This window comes from Balaenoptera physalus, assembly GCF_965194825.1.
Source record: "Balaenoptera physalus genome assembly, chromosome: 9".
Taxonomy (NCBI): domain Eukaryota; kingdom Metazoa; phylum Chordata; class Mammalia; order Artiodactyla; family Balaenopteridae; genus Balaenoptera; species Balaenoptera physalus.
The window spans coordinates 42,174,049-42,190,827 of NC_138888.1; the positions used below are offsets into that span (position 1 = coordinate 42,174,049).

Consider the following 16,779-nt stretch of genomic DNA (forward strand, 5'->3'; position numbering starts at 1 on the left):
TGCTCCGCGGCATGTGGGATCTTCCCAGACCAGGGCTCGAACCCGTGTCCCCTGCATTGGCAGGCAGATTCTCAACCACTGCGCCACCAGGGAAGCCCCCATGTAAAATATTTTAACTATAAGTAGTAAACCTTAGACTACTTTCTGAATTTTATAGAAAAAAAATATGATTTACAGTAATATTAGAAATGGATTGGTTGCTGAAATATATAAAATGCATCAGTCATCAACTTATGGCATTTACTATGTGAATATCTATTTTAAGGGGCGGTGGTGGTAAAAGAAACAATTGTATCTCCACCTTTAGGTCTTATTCTCAGGTTACAGAGATGAATTTCAGCATGTGGAAAGATAAATAACAGAGAAGACATCACAAGGCAGCATATAGCTAATTATACACAGATGATCCTTTAGCACTGACTATATTTTATATAAGGATGTCAGTGAGAGCCAAAACAGAACAGTCGTTGATTTCATCATAGTAGCTCAATGTTCTGTTGAGGACACCTGTCTTTATTGTTGAGTTTTCCTCAACAGTTTATTCTTCCTCTTTATTCTTCATTCTCGATTGTCCTTTTTATTCTTGTGTCATGATTTTTCCTAATCTTTATGTTTTTAAAACTTTCATTGCCACACTGTTTCATAACACGGTTTTCCACAGTCTCGGAACCATACGTTGTAGGCAGAAGGCAGAAAAATGAGAATGCAATAGCTTGGTAGCTTTATTCTCCAGCATCTGTTCAGAGTAATCCCTGAATCTGTTTGTTCTTCCCACAAGCTATGCACACATTTTTGTTTGCATGATCTTTATGTAAAAGTTCAAAACTAATGCTACCATTTCAAATGATAAGGTGGTTTAACTAACCATCTAGTTTCTTTTGGCTGATTAGATTTCCATTAGAGATAAGAGAAATATCTAAATTTACATAACGCAGCTTAAAAGAATGCCCTAGTTATTAGCCCTGATTACCTATATATCATCTATTTTCTTGAACTTTCTTGCTGATTCATCATTGGGAATTTGAATAGCATTTAGCTACATTTTCCCACTACAGATTCCTTAATTTAGCATTTATTTTACTGATCTTGCCTTAAAAACAATTTATTGCCCACCCTGAAGTATAATGATAACTAATTTATTAATCATTAGGGAATGTCTAATGCCCTAGACTTTGGGATTACACAGGTGCATAAAGCAGAATCTGTGTCCCTGAGGATCTTAGAATCTAGTAGAAAGGAGAAATCCTGGCCATTCTGGTTGTGGTAAGAGACTATTATATACCATTTGGAAAATTAAAAGCCTGGGATCTGTCCTGATTTCATTTATCTTGATCTGTAGATGAGCCATAGACCCATAGAATGAAAGGCAGAAAAAGAGATGAATAAACATAGCCAAATCTGACTGTAGTCTTGGATCTTAAGTAATGTTTTGGAATGATGTTATGTGTTAAACTCTTACAATAGTGGAATAATTGTATCTAAAAGGAAGGGAAGTTCTGGCAAACTATTATTAGTGAATTACCATTTGGAAGATGGACTATACTATGCTTCTATTCCCTCCTGAGGTTTATTAGAAAAGTGGATATAGATCCTTGTCTGTAACTTCCACCTCTCCAGTTTTAAAGGACTTAATGTGATTTCAACAAATGGATTTGAGCTATCCCAGGAGTTCTAGAGGCTACCAAATGTGGTGGGATACAATAGGCCCACTTTGTAAAGAGAAATAACTCTGTAAATAGTGGACATTTATGCCTCCAATACACATTCCAAAATCCATCCTCATTATCGGTTTAGACAATTCAGCTAACATCTTCCAGCTGGAATCAATGTAGGCATTTTTATTAAGAAATAAGTTAGCTTTATAAAAGGTCCAGACATACCACTAAATTGTTTACAGTGGAAAAAAAAAACTTAAAAATAAAAAATAAATTAGCTTCAGTGTCCATCAGTAGCGGTATGTTTAAGTAAATTAGAATATATCCATTCAGTCAGATACTATGCACTCAACACTCAACAACAACGATGATGTACATTGATTGACATGGGAAATGTCCGTGAAAAATGTAATGCATATTTAAAACAACAGGTAGAATATGATTTTTTTTTAAGTGCGATAAAGTAAATGTATGTGCATGCCCACACATCCTAAGGGCACTGAAATGCTTTCTCATCAGTACTGCCTTTTGGTGGTGTTCTCTGACCTAATGATAGGCTATCCCAGTTTGCCCAATAACTGGGCAGAAACTACATTCAACTTATTTTCAGTCTGTTGAAAGTGGTTTGGTTAGCAAGGGGGTCTTACCCAAAGGACAGCTGGAAAACAGAATTTTAGCATCTTTGAACCTTAGGAGCAGGTTAGTTATGGAATTAGAGAGGACTTCTCATCATCTCAGTCTTTGTAGCCCCCAGCCTATCCTCCAATCCAAGATAGTCAAATACAAGGACAGCAGTATTGACTGTGAGAATAAACTAAAATAATAAATATTCAGTTTCGATTCTGTCTAAACTAAATACCTACAATGTGGGACAAGATATGGATAATTTTAAAAAATTATTTGGGCCCTTGCTTAAAAAACTTAAGCATGAAAATTCTTTGGAGATATAAACCACATGCTGCTGTTCAGAAGCAGTAAGTATTGGATTATGAATTAATTCAGTCAAGTGGCTACCCTTTATTAGCCAGCTTTCCCTGATAGGATAGCCCTCAGGAGACTAGTGCTCCCCAGTCAAAATTTCTGTGCGTGAGCTACAGTAGAATCTTGGCTAGTCTTAGAATGCCAGTCCCTGGAATTGTTAGTCCAAGTCTTAATGAGGTCTTAGACTACAAACTTGAAAGATTGGCACTGTGCAAGCCTTTGCAGGAAGGAAGCATTTGTAATAAGTGAAGCTGAAATTGCTTAATCTCAAAATCAGTTAGCTTTGGGAATACATTTAAACGAAACAATCATCATGAACTTTCCAATTATTTTTTTCCTAATCTATGCTAAAATCCAAAAGGAATATTATTGGATTATCTGCTCTTTTGAATTAAATATCCCCGTGTGCCCCATCATTTGCAAACATAAGTAAAGCTTTACCATGCTATATAGAATGTGGGAAATTTTTTTCTTCCAAAACTTGTTAACTCCACAGCCCCAAGGAATAAGCTGTATTTTGGACTATGAACTTGAGAGGAGTTTGTTTACTGATCAGCTAATCAGAAATTATTCAGACAAGAATCCTCAAGAAATTTCTTTATTGGCCCATTTCCCATTTCGCAGAGAAGAGCAAGCAGCAAGGAAGAGTAAATTGAAAGTCTATAGCTAATCAAGACTTTAGAACTATTTAATGTTTTGCTTACATATTCATCTGGCAATTTTTTAGAATTGTTTCAGTTCTGTAAATTCTTTATTTGTTGCATTTGATTATATTAAGTAAATAAATGTATTTGTTAATATTCCAAATTGTATCTGGGGAGTAACTATAGCATATAACTTCAGGTACCTAGATTTAAGATTATTTTGAAGGCGTATACCATCAATCCAGAGCAATCCTCCAGCTACTTGATTCATTACAAGCTCTGGCAAAAGAGCAGCTCTCCCACAGGATTCCAACGTGCGTAGAATAACATCATTAGTACTGTACTTCCTTCCTCTGGAGCTATTAACCATTCCCAGGAGAGAGAAGGGAAAACACATAACACCCATTGCTTATCAGAGTTATGAGTTCAGTAAATAATTATACCTTCTTGCTTTTGAGTGCAGTAGAATGAGGAAGTATATTACGGCTGCTAATAAACCACATTCAAATTACAGTCTCTAGAGCAACAACACAGTAATCCACATTTTCAAAAGAATCATAGCAACTCAATTTTTTAAAAGACATGTTTCTAATTGCAATTGCCATAATCAGTTATTTTCTGATGTGATGTTTTACTTTCAAAGAATTATTACCTTTGTAGAATAGTGAAATTTTAAGTTAAATTAAAAGTTGAGACACATGTATTAAATAATACTCCAATTTAAAATGGAAGAACTGGAGATTGGAGGAAACCGAAATAAATGGAATTAGAATGACAGCAAAGTTTGAAGTTCTATTCCAGGATTCTTTGAACCAAACACCTGACAGCTCCCCAGTCATGTTAATTGCCTTTTTGTGTCTGTATATATTTCCATATGCTGAGTCATCATTTTGGCTTAAAATGCAGTCATTATAACAATATTGGCAATATTTGGCTTAAAATGCAGTCATTATAACAATATTGGCAATATTTAAATGTTCTTCCCTTTCATGCCTGCCTTATGGAACACACAGTTTCTGAACACAAACTGTTATTTTGTCTTTAAAATATTTTTCTAAAGTATTATTAGTGCTTATAAAATAAAGATAGATAAAGAACATGATTGCCTTTAAAATACTATGATAGCAGAACTAAAGTTAAAGACATTTAAAATCCCGTATTCTCTCAAATTAAATTCATTTTGAGCCAGAGGTCTAGAAAGCTTAGCCTTTGGTATCGTGGGACGCCCAGGGCACCCTGACTCCCAGCCCAAGGGAGCAGAATCTTTCTTGACTCATTTCCCTTTATCACAAACTCACCATATTCATGTCAAATGCCCACTGTCCATGTATATTATTTTAGAAATTACAGCCATATAAGGGTGGGGGAGGGATAGTTAGGGAGTTTGGGATTGACGTGTACACACTGCTGTATTTAAAATGGATAACCAACAAGAACCTACTGTATAGCACAGGGAACTCTGCTCAATATTATGTAACAATCTAAATGGGAAAAGAATTTGAAAAACAGTAGATGCATGTATATGTATACCTGAATCACTTTGCTGTACACCTGAAACTAACACAACATTGTTAATCAACTATACTGCGATATAAAATAAAAAGTTAAAAAAATTAAAAAATAAAAATACCAAAAAAAAAGAAATTAGAGCCATATAAATATATAGATTTTTCAGTAGACTCATAGAATTTAGAGACAAAAAAGATCTTAGAAATTGTTCTGTGAGTGACCAACACTTGGTTCTGACTCACTACACATTTGCTGTGCAAGTAGGCAGCCGCTTCCCCGACACACAGGTATTGCAGCTGTGCTGGCCCATGGCATGTGCCTCATGCTTTCCAGGCCAATCTCCATGTCTTTGCAGCTTTGCCTAAGAAAAGGCAAATGACCTTATTTAATATCTAGATATAATGATGCCCTATCTGATTTCCTGAAACCCTTCCCTGATTTACATTTAAGAGCCAGTGTAACCATTGATCTTATAATTTTACTGAAACACGTTAATTTTGTAGATTGAAAGAATGGCAACCAAAGCTATATTTTCATATAAACATATAGGTATTCGAAACCCAGCTTCCTTTCTTTTCACATGACATATCCTTTGCTAGTGCTTTTAATGTTTTGCTCCCTATATAATTAGTGATACAGTGCTGTTTTCCTTCTGCTATGAATGTGTGCAAAGACAAAGAGATTATATATATATATATGTATATAAACGTTTTTAAATCTTTTTTTTAACATATTGAAATTTTTTCAGTATATCTCTGATTTTCTCTTGATTAACCACATTAATAGCAGAGAACAAATGCCTGCATACAAAAGTAATTTGAATTTTATTTAGTACATATACTGCTTAAGTTTCACATCTGAGTGTGCTGCCACAGCCTCTAACACCCTGAACTTGAAAAGAACCAGTCCCTGAAGATCTGGAAACTGGGCTGGGCTCCTCGGCATGCCATCGTCTTCCTTCTCCCGGATGAAGTCATCATTCCCTCTTGCCCTGATATTGTGGCTTTTATAGTTTCTCTGGAACATAGAAATTTGGAGTTTTGCTAAATAGGTTTATTGACTTTGGTCAGTGATAGAACGATTGGAATAAAAAAATAACATGTCATGACAGCAAAATAGTGACCAATTACTGTATGCATTTGCCATATGTTAATAAAATTTGAAAGTAGCTGTTCATCCTATTTGGATGATTGGATATTCCTTTTCTCTAAGCCAACGATGAAAATAAAAACTGACTCTCAGTCCCAGAAGTTAATAAATGTAAGGCATTTTCTAAAATAAATGAATATGTGGTTTTCAGATCTCTGTCTTTTATTTCTGTTTATTTTTTATTAGGTTTACTATAAATCCGTGTTTGGGAGCAAAATCTAGATTTTACTCCAAAAAGAAACAGGGAGTAAGAGGGTGGCAGCCTACAACGTCAGATACCAGATTGTCATCATGTTTTCCTTTTCATCAGCATCCTCAGCATGCCTGTGGCAGAAGCAGTGACAGAACTGGAAGGGTTTACCCAGGGTTGTGAAGGCGTAAAATGAAAAACAAAGGGAATAGGAAACCTAGGGGACACCAAGAGCAGTATGTCAATGGGGCCAACTTAGAAAGAGAGGAAAGTGAGAAATCCACAAGCCTGCAAGGTTTGGCTTCAACTTAACCTTGCAGCCTTCTCTTCTGCCACCTTCCCTTCCCTCCACTCACCAGTCTCAGGAGCTACCTCAGGTTCCTGGCTAGCCCTTCTGCTGTGTGTCTCTCTGTGTCCAGATTCTCCTTCTCTCCATTCTTCCCTCACTACTTGTTATTTACCCTTCAAGAATCTACTCAGGACTCGCCTCGAAGAAGCCTTCTGTGATCCCTTCCATGTTGGATTGCATGTCCTGGCCTTAGGTGCTCAGAACACTTCACACATTTAACTTGGCACTTACTCTATGTGATTGGAATTATTTACGCTTAGGTCTTTCTTTCCCATTACGCTATAAGGTCCTTAAGAGTGATTTATTCATTATAAGGATCCTTGTAACCCAGTGCCCTGCGTAGTCCCTGGCAAAGTGTAGGCATGCAGTAAACGTGAGTCTGAATGAAAACCAAAATGTGGGTTTTCAGCTTTCTGGAAGAGAATTTATTGGTCAGGAGAATCATTGACTTTATTCTTTATTTGAATTATCACCTGTGTTTGACATTTTAAGTAGCTCTCCAGAAATAAACTGTACCCAAGTATATGACCATGTCTCAAGAGCCACTTTATGTGTATTTGTGTCAGTGTATGTTTAGGACTAACTCTTTTTAAAAAGCATTTCACTAAGATGAGCCACAAGGCAATAATTTTTTAAGCTTATTCCTTTGACCTCTTTCAGATTTGAATTACATAATTTTGTTGAAATTCTTGAGCGTAGATTAAATAGGTCATGGAATACATGAGTGCCTTAGAAAATAGGTAAAATTGTGTGAAGGGAAACATAAGAAAGGAAGTCTAGTAAATGGGGAGGAAGTTTAGAGCAGGGTGGAATGAGTATATAACTAACGAATCTTTGAAATATATCTTATATCCAAGAAAAATGTTGTATATAATGTGAATGTCTAAAAAAGTCCCTGGACTCTCAGACTGAAATTAATTAAAATGTTGAAAATGTTGAAAGGCTTAATATGGGATATGGAGCATGGTAGGGGTGTTTTGGTCTGATTTTGTTTTATATTCTACTTGGAATGGGTGTATATCTCTTTATGGCACCTGTACCTTCTAAAATATTTGTTCATCAACAGCAAGCACATAACAACTTCTTTCTGACTTAAGTCAAAAGTAATTTTCAATTTGAAGATAGGAATCAAAGCCTGAAACCAGTAGCCAAAGAAAGCAACACTGGATATTTTAAAATATACAGAGCAAACTATTAACTGAGGTGCCATTATTCAAAAGCTGTCTCTTTCACTTCTACTACTTAGAGCTGCAAAAAATGGAATCATTCTGACCCATAACTCTTCACTCTCTTCTCTTCTTTAGTGGGATTGGAAGGAATTGGCCCTGGGCCTCAGGAGGCAGTAGTATTTTGGCAGAATTTGGAACTCTGCATTTGGAGTTTATACACTTGAGCTACTTATCAGGAAACCCCATCTTTGCTGATAAGGTGAGATTCTCCAATATACCTTGCACTGCAAAAAAGTACTTGTAGGAAACAATATCCCTCTCTGGGGAGATTTAGTAATACGGAATATGGAAAAGAACCACCAATTTTAATGTAGCCCTTTATGAAGTTTTGTTACATGCATTTCATTTAACCAAACTGTAAACCATTCTTTTCACGGCACCATTCTAACTCAGTGCAAGAGGGCCTCGCCTACATGTCTGATTCTCTACACCTCAAGCAAGTAACTTTACGTCTCTGAATTTTTTCCCTTATCTAAAACTATAATGTTTTGTGGACTCTGTGAACCATATACATGAAAGACTTTTTAAACTCAAAGTGTTTTACAAAAGCAAAGTAGCAATTGAATCAATTTCTCATTTTCAAGAAACACACCCATCACCCCACCACTCTGCCCTTAGCTTTCACCCCACTTGTCAGCTCCCCTTTACAGCAGAATTCTTTGGAAGAGTTGTCTGTGTTTGTTATCTTCTCTTCTTGACTCCCACTCCCTTGAATGCCTTCCCGCCGGGCTTTTCCCCCAGCCACACCAGTGAGGGCTGTGTTGCCAGATCCAATGGTCATTCTCACCTCCCTCTCCCTCTCTCTCTCCCTCTGCCTCCTTCTCCTTCTCCCTCTCCCTCTTCCTCCCCCTCTCCCTCTCAGCATCAGCAGACTTGATCACTTCCTTCTCCCTCTCCCTCTCCCTCTCAGCATTGGCACACTAGATCACTTCCTTCTCCATGTGCATTCTCTGCCCCTGGCTTGCCTCCGTCTTTGCCAGGTGCTCCTTCTCAGTCTCCTCTATTGCATCTTCTTCATCACCCCAACCTCTAAACATTGGAAAACCCCAGGACTCAAACCGGGGCCTCTTCTTTTTACATTCACTCTCTCCATTATTTCATTCAATCTCATGACTTTACATACTATCTGTAGGCTGTTAACTCCACATTTGTAATTCCAATTCCAACCTGTCCCCTGAACTCCAGGCTGTATAGCTAAGTACCTATTCAGCATTTCCACTGAAAGGTCTATCAGACAACTCCCACTTAAAATGTCTCAGACTCAGCCCCTACACTGGCTTTTACTCTAGTCTTCATTATCTGGGTAAAGACGCCTCGGTTTACCCAATGGCTCAGACCAGAAATCTTGAGGTCATCCTGGTTCCTCTCTTTTTGGTAAACCTGAGATCCAATCCATCAAGAAATCCTTTGTATCCCGTTACCTGTGCTGCTACCCTAGTCCAGGGATCCATCATCTCTTACCTGGACTGTGCAGTAGCCATCTGACTACCACTTCCTCCCTTGCCCCCTCAGTCACACTGATCCTGTAAAAACACAAGTTTTCAATGGCTTTGCATCACACTAAGATGAGCCCACATGATGGTCTGTGAGGCCTGCAAGATGTGGGCCCTGGCCACCTCTAGGCTCTCCGACGTTCTCCCCTTTGCTTCCTCACCTTCACCCTTGGTGGTCTTGCCAAACCCACCCTTTTCTCAGGGCTTTTTTGTACTTGCTCTTCCTTCTGTCCACGTGCTCTTCCTCCATTGCTCTGCATGACTTACTCCTTCATTCCTTTAAATTTCTGCTGAAACACTCTCCCAGTAGCCTCCCCAGACCACCCTGACTAACAGAGTACACCTCACCACCTCACATCACTCTGTCCCATTACTCTTTTGTATTTTTTTCATAGCATTTATTACCACCTGATATATTTATTTGTTTGTTAGCTGTCTCACTCCACTGGATGCAAATTCCAAAATGGTAATGACTTCGTTTATCCACTGATACATCCTAGTTCCTTCTATTGTTTCTGCCATATGGTAGATCAGTGTGACTATATTCACTTAGTTATTATTTTTGTAAGCTGGTGGCAACTCTCTTTGCTCTAATTCTGCATCATTTAAATCAACTTTTTTTTTTCTAACATGGAAAAATGGAATCAAGAAAGAGAGAAGAATGGCACCAAACTTGTTCTTCATATGTTCATAGTAACATTCCATTTTCTATTGTAGGTAATGAATATTCGAACAGTACTGAACAACCTGGAAAAACCACAAGGCCTTTATCCTAACTATCTGAATCCCAATAGTGGACAATGGGCTCAATGTAAGTCAAAAGTTAAGCATTGTTGATACAGATGAACTTATTTGCAAAACAGAAGTAGAGACACAGACGTAGAGGATGGAAGTATGGATACCGGGGGTGGGGGTGGATGGTGGTGTGATGAACTGGGAGATTGGGATTGACATATATACACTACTATGTATAAAATAGATAACTAATGAGAACCTACTGTATAGCACAGGGAACTCTACTCAGTGCTCTGTGATGACCTAAATGAGAAGGAAATCCAAAAGAGAGGGGGTATAGCGACTTCCCTGGTGGTTCAGTGGTAAAGAATCCGCCTTCCAATGCAGGGGACCCAGCTTCGATCTCTGGTAGGGGAACTAAGATCCCGCATGGCGTGGGGCAACTAAGCCCATGCGCCGCAACTACTGAGCTCGTGCGCCTCAACTAGAGAGCCCAAGTGCTGCAAACTACAGAGCCCACGCACTCTGGAGCCCCTGCGCCACAACTAGAGAGAGAAAACCCACATGCCACAACTAGAGAGAAGCCTGCACACCACAACTGGAGAGAAGCCCGCGTGCCGCAAGGAAAAATCCCAATGCCTCAACGAAGATCCCACGTGCCGCAACTAAGACGCAACACGGCCAAAAAAATATAAATAATTAATTTAATTTAATTAAATTTAAATTAAATGAAAAGGAGAGGGGATACACATATATGTATAGCTGATTCACTTTTCTGCACAACAGAAACTAACAACATTGTAAAGCAACTATACTCCAATAATTAATAATAAAAAAAAGTTAAGCATTGTTTTAGCTCTTTATGATACCCAGCACTGTTCTAGTAACAGAGAGAAGGAACACCAAGAAAAGCACAGATCTTGTTGGAGAATCTTTAGAAAAGGGGAAAGGGAGCATGGTTCCTTTAATAAATAGGCTTCTGTCATAAGACAGACTGTAAATGTTACCGGGGAACTAGATTGTTTATTTTTCATGCATAACTGTGAGCATGATGATCTGTAAGCACACTTAAAGCTGTTAATCAGAAAGGGAATATCTGGTCAGGGTACCGTGGGGATGCTAGCCTATAATAAACTGGTTATATAGATAAGAAAATTGTTCCTTTGTGCTAATGACTAGCAAGGTTTACCTAGACTAACTAGAGTATTCTATCTTGTAACATTTTCTCTTTCTGTTTGGCTACAGGATGGGAGAGGAGCCGTCTTTAAGGGTTGAGAAATTGTAAGAGCAAACAGGGTACTTTAGTCAATTTTAAGCCAGCAGATAAAGGCTTCCTGCCAGGAGAGGTAACTTTACCGTAGAAGAAAGTATTGTGCTAGAAGCCCTCACTTCAGATCCTTAGGGACTGTGGCCAGGCATATAAAGATTCAGAGTAGCTGAGAGAAATGTTCTCAAGCTGATTTGGAAAAACAGTGTGGTAGATTAAGCAGCACCTGAGAGCAAATGAAAAATCCTAAGTGAGATGTCTAGCTGTGCCGTGGATGTTAGCAACGTCTTGAAATTTTACTCTAATTTGAGTTGTTTTCTTTATATTTAAATATGATATTCCTAGATGATTATGCCTCACTGTTACTTTAGAAGTATTTTTCTTAAAGAATAATGTAGTAGAAAAAATGTGCTAAAATCTATGTCTGTGTTAGTAATGTCTGTGGAAGGCCCTAGCATTGAGACCACAACACCATGGTCAAGGTTGCCACTTAACCTAAGTGTGGTCTGCAGATCACTAGATGTCCCTGAAATCTCTCAGGGGATCTACAAAATCAAAGCTATTTTTGTAATAACACTAAGACTTTCTGCCTTTTTTACTGTGCTGACAGTTGCAGTTACATTGCAAAAGCAATGGTGGACAAAACTGCTGAAGCCATAGTGATAGCCATGGCAGAGACACTAGATAGTACTAACACCAGGCATACCTCAGAAACATTGTGGGTTCAGTTCCAGGCCACTGCAATAAATCAAATATCACAATAAAGCTAGTCACACATTCTTTTTTATTTCCCAGTGCATATAAAAGTTATGTTTACACTATACTGTAGTCCATTAAGTATGCAGTAGTATTATGTCTAAAAAACACTGTATATACTTTAATGTAAAAATACTTTATTGCTAAAAAATGCTAGCCATCTTCTGAGCCTTCAGTAAGTCATAGTAATATCAAAGATCACTGATCACATATGACCATAAAAAAATAATAGTAATGAAAAAGAAATATCGTGAAAATTTTCAAACTGTGACACAGAGACACAAAGTGAGCAAATTGTGTTGGGAAAATGATGCTGATAGACTTGCTCAATGAAGGGTTGTCACAAACTTTCAATTTTTATAAAACGAAGTATCTGCAAAGGGCAATAAAATGAGATATACCTGTGGTCATATCCTTCACTGCAGATAACAAATAAAAAGATGCCAGTTTCACTCATGAATGCTCTTAATGAAGCAAAAAATTTACTGATTCTAGTAAATCTCAATCATTGAGTGCACATCATTGTAATATTCTGTATGATTAAATGGAAAGGACGCTTAAGGTGTTTCTGCTGCATGATGAAAAATAGTGGTTGCCTCATAGAAAAGCACTCGTGTGATTGAGTTGCAAGCTGAACTAGCCGCATGTTGTTTCACAAGTCACCATTTTTACTTGAAAGAACTACTGAAGACAAACTGGTTATTCAGACTTGGGTAATTGATAGACGTGGTCGCAAAAATGAGCACGTTGCTTCCAGGAAAACTAACAGTATCTGTGCCAAAGGTAAAACTTGAGCTTCTAAATGAAAATTAGAGTTTTGAAAAACTTGCACATTGCCACCATAAGCTTAATGTCTTTCACCAACACTAAAAGACTCTTCTGCTGAGATTGGTGATGATATTAACAAATATGGTTTTTCAATGTTGTATAATCAAATGTATCAACATCTGGAAGATGTGCATAATTCAGTGAACCAGTATTTTCCAAATGACCAATGCATGCTGCTGTAAAATCATGTGTGAGAAAAAGTGCATTCAAAGTGCAAGATGGCCCAGTGGATTTTAATGTAATAGTACAAAAATTAATCGATGTGGTTTCTAACGCCACATTGCAACTGTTAAAAAACTTTGACCACTTGTCAAGTTTTGTTGTAGTACCAAAGAAAAATTACCCACAATTATCTGAAAAGACTATCAGAATACTCTTTGCTTTCCAACTGTATAAATGTGTGAGGCTGAATTTTCTTCATATATTTCAGCCAGAACAACATATAGCAGCAGATTGAATGTAGAGCAGATATGAAAATCCAATTGTCTTCTAGTACAGCAAACATTAAAGAGATTTGCAAAAATGTAAAATGGTATCAGTCTTCCCACTAATTATTTTTGTTTTGTAAAATGTAACATATTCTTATGAAAAATCTATATATTAATATAATGGGTATATTATTACTTTAAATAAATTAATAAAATATTTTAAATTCTGTTTTAATTTCCAATATGGTAAATATTGATAGATATCACATAAACAAGTTCTTTAGGGTGCTTATTCGTTTTTGAGAGTGTAAAAGGGTGCTGAGGCTAAAAAGTGTGAGGGCCACTATAGTATTTGGGATAAAATAGAACCTGAGTAGCTTTCTGAGTTCAAGATAACTAGATACGATTCTCTGAAAGGACAAGCGTTTTTAGAGTTCTCCTTCTCACGAAAGATTTCAAAAGTTGAAAAAAAGTCTCTATGATTTACTTTTTTCTTCCTGTGATATAGGATTTAGAAGTCACTATGAAGAGGGACAAAAAGAGTCAGTTGTTCTGGAACATGCCAGCTTCACCTTCTGGGTCACCAATACACTACGTATTTGGCCATGCTTCCTGGTACAAAGGGCCCTTTGTAATTGGATTGTTTATGGGCCAATTCCTGATGGAAAAACAAATAGGGTTCATGAGTCCCCCGTCTCTCTTCCCCCACCCCCATCCTGTGTTCCAGCCACAAGGAAGACACACTTTTTTTTATTCTTTAATCAAGGTCTGCTTGGCCATATCCAGGTCTTGGCTTGTGCTGTTTCCTCAGCCCTTTTACTGCACTTCTAACTCTACCAAGAACCAGCTCAATCTCCATTTCTTCTAGGTGGCTTTCTTCAAGACACTGGTTGGAAATTGTTAGCACCCACTCCTCCTCTGCCCGCCCCCTTCTTCCTCCTCTGTCCCAACACTTTGGGTACGTTCCTATCACAGTCTTTTCCTAATGATTCATATACATACCCATCTTCCTATGGATCCAAAACTTTTGAGGACAGTGACTTCGCCATATTTGTTAACTCAGCACATAGTATCTTCCAGCTAGTAGGAGCTTACTTGAATTTTGTGAATACTCATGCAGTCCGTATCCAATCTGACTTTTTCTGCCTCTGTTTTTAATAATGGTTCTGTTTTTCCTCTCTGAACAATTTGTCTCCTGCTCCTCAATTGTGGCTGAGAGGCAACATCCGGTCCTGGTCAATGATAATATCTCTTGACTGTTGAGGCCAAATATGGGGCTCCGTGTCTTATAAACAGAACAATTATCACCCTTCTTCAGTTAACATAGCAACGTTATATGTGTGTGTGTGTGTATCTATAAAATATGGTGGTACTAGTATCATTGGGGGATTGCTTTGAGGAGAGAAGTTCAGATTCAGATGAAGTCTATAAAATTAAAAAGTGAAGATGCTGAGTATTTAATCCTTTTTGTCTTGATTCTTTTGATATTTTTTTTCTCTTTTTAAGTATTAGGAATCCTTTTATGTGACCTAATCCTACTGAAAAGAAAAGAATACGTTACCCCTTTTATAGAAAAGAAAAGAATACATTACCCCTTTTATAAAAGAACATAATATTTGAGTAGCTATTATACACATTATGTTTAGAGCATTTCGGAATAAGAATACCACATATGTTCTTTCTAGAAGTAGACAGTCCTTTCCTGCTGATAAAATCAGGCATGTTCTCTCTTACAGCCACTGAGATATTTACACAGGACTTTGTTGCCAACACAAATAGTCATCCAGACATGGGGGAAGCTTAGTGAGTGATATGCTAAATTATCAAAAAGACCTTTTCTTGTTTCTCCTTTATGTTCCTTTGTGTTCCTTTATTTTGATTCTTTCCAAATATAAAAATTTTATAGGTAGGAAAATAGAAAATTAACCAGCACTTAGCAACATTAATTAAAACAAATATGTAAACCCTTTTCCTTTTTTAAAAAATCACCAAATGCCCAAGCTTGCTTCTTCCTTCATTATAGAATCATAACCCAAGGGAGAAGAAAATGAAGCTGCTTCTGGCTGTTAGTTTTCAACTCTCATTGCTTTAACTCTAAAGGACATGTCTGGAGCATGGCCATCATTTCCTATTACTTATTTAGTCCCCGTTATTTTGACAGTAACTGGACGTGATTTGCTTTACCACACATCTCTTGCATTTGTCTCCTGCAGTCATGTTTATAACAACAGGGCTTATTATCGATGGGATAGTACTTAGTCTATTTAGTTTGTAAATGTCAGAGGTTTCTGTGGCCATTTATTTAGGAAATTGTAAAGGTCACTTCAAACTGCTCTTTTAAGGATCAGCCTTACAATTATAAAAATACTAATTTTACATTAAAATTAAAACTGTAATTCTGGACTTTCTGCAAAAGAAAATCACGTATTTACTTAAAAATATAGCCCTTCTGGGCTTCATAGGTGTAGTCCTTAATAAGACTGACTTAAAAGAATTTTGCTTTGTTCATCAGTTTTTTACTGAGTACCTACTATGTGCAAGATGGTTTTTAGGAGCTGATGTGGACTGGGAAACATCATAGGTCTGGTCCCTGCCCTCCTGGATCATAATCTTATGAAGGAGACAAAAAAAATTTCACCATCTTACGAAAGTGCAGGTGAGGTGTGGTACACGCGTGCGATCAGAAAGTGTATAATGAGAGAACTTAGTGGGCATCAGATATGAAATATGAGTCAGGATTACTAAATGAAGGGAAAAGGAATCAGGGAGCGCACTTCAGACAGAGAGAACAATGCCTTTAGAATCCCTGAGGTGGGAAGGAGCCTGATGGTTTTGAGAAACCAAAAGAGGGACCATATAGCAAGAGGGCAGAGAGCAGATAGAGCAGAACTGATAATATAGAGAAGATTAAGGTCATACAGGGCCTCCCAGGTCTCCAGAGACCCAGGCTTTGAGTCTCCATCATTGAAGGCTTCAAGTAAGGGCTGATCTGATTCACATGTTAAAAGGGTTGCTCTGGCATTCATTAATGTGGGAAATAGATTGGAGTGGCACTGCCATCAGAACTTTGTGTGATAATGGAAATGTTCTGTATCTCCCCTCTTCAGTGCAGTAGCCACAGGCCACATGTATGAGCACTAGTGTGGCTGAGGAACTGATTTTTTTTTAATTTTAATAAGTTTAAATAGCAAGATGCTATCACAGTGCAGGAGACCAGATAATTTGCCATTGCAGACTCAGGCAGGGCACAGTGGTAGCTTGGGCCAGAATCACATTAGTGAGGACAGGAAGGAGTAGATGCACTTAAGAGATACATTGGAGGTAAAATGAGTAGAGTTCAGTAACTCATTGAATATGGGAGTGGAGGAGAGAAGAGGTAAAGAATGACTATTTGATGTCTGACTTGTGCAGACTTGGCAGGATGATGGCGCCACTTAGTGAGATAGGGACCAAGGCTAAGATAAGGTTGAGGAGGAAAAGATAATGCATTCACTTTTAACCTGTGTTCAATTTTAGGTCCCCATGTCCAAGTGGAGTTGTTGGGTGGGACTCAGGAGAAAATTGTC

General features: G+C 37.7%; 1 protein-coding gene across 2 annotated transcripts in view; it reads left to right on the plus strand.

The window, feature by feature from the left end:
• Positions 1 to 16,779, plus strand: part of MAN1A1 (mannosidase alpha class 1A member 1) — a 173,963-nt gene that overhangs the window by 132,326 nt on the left and 24,858 nt on the right. For both annotated transcript variants that reach the window (XM_082474678.1, XM_082474677.1), the window contains exons 7-8: positions 7,782 to 7,905; positions 9,917 to 10,010. In XM_082474678.1, coding sequence (XP_082330804.1) covers positions 7,782 to 7,905; positions 9,917 to 10,010 — 218 coding nt within the window. The remainder of the gene's footprint in view (positions 1 to 7,781; positions 7,906 to 9,916; positions 10,011 to 16,779) is intronic.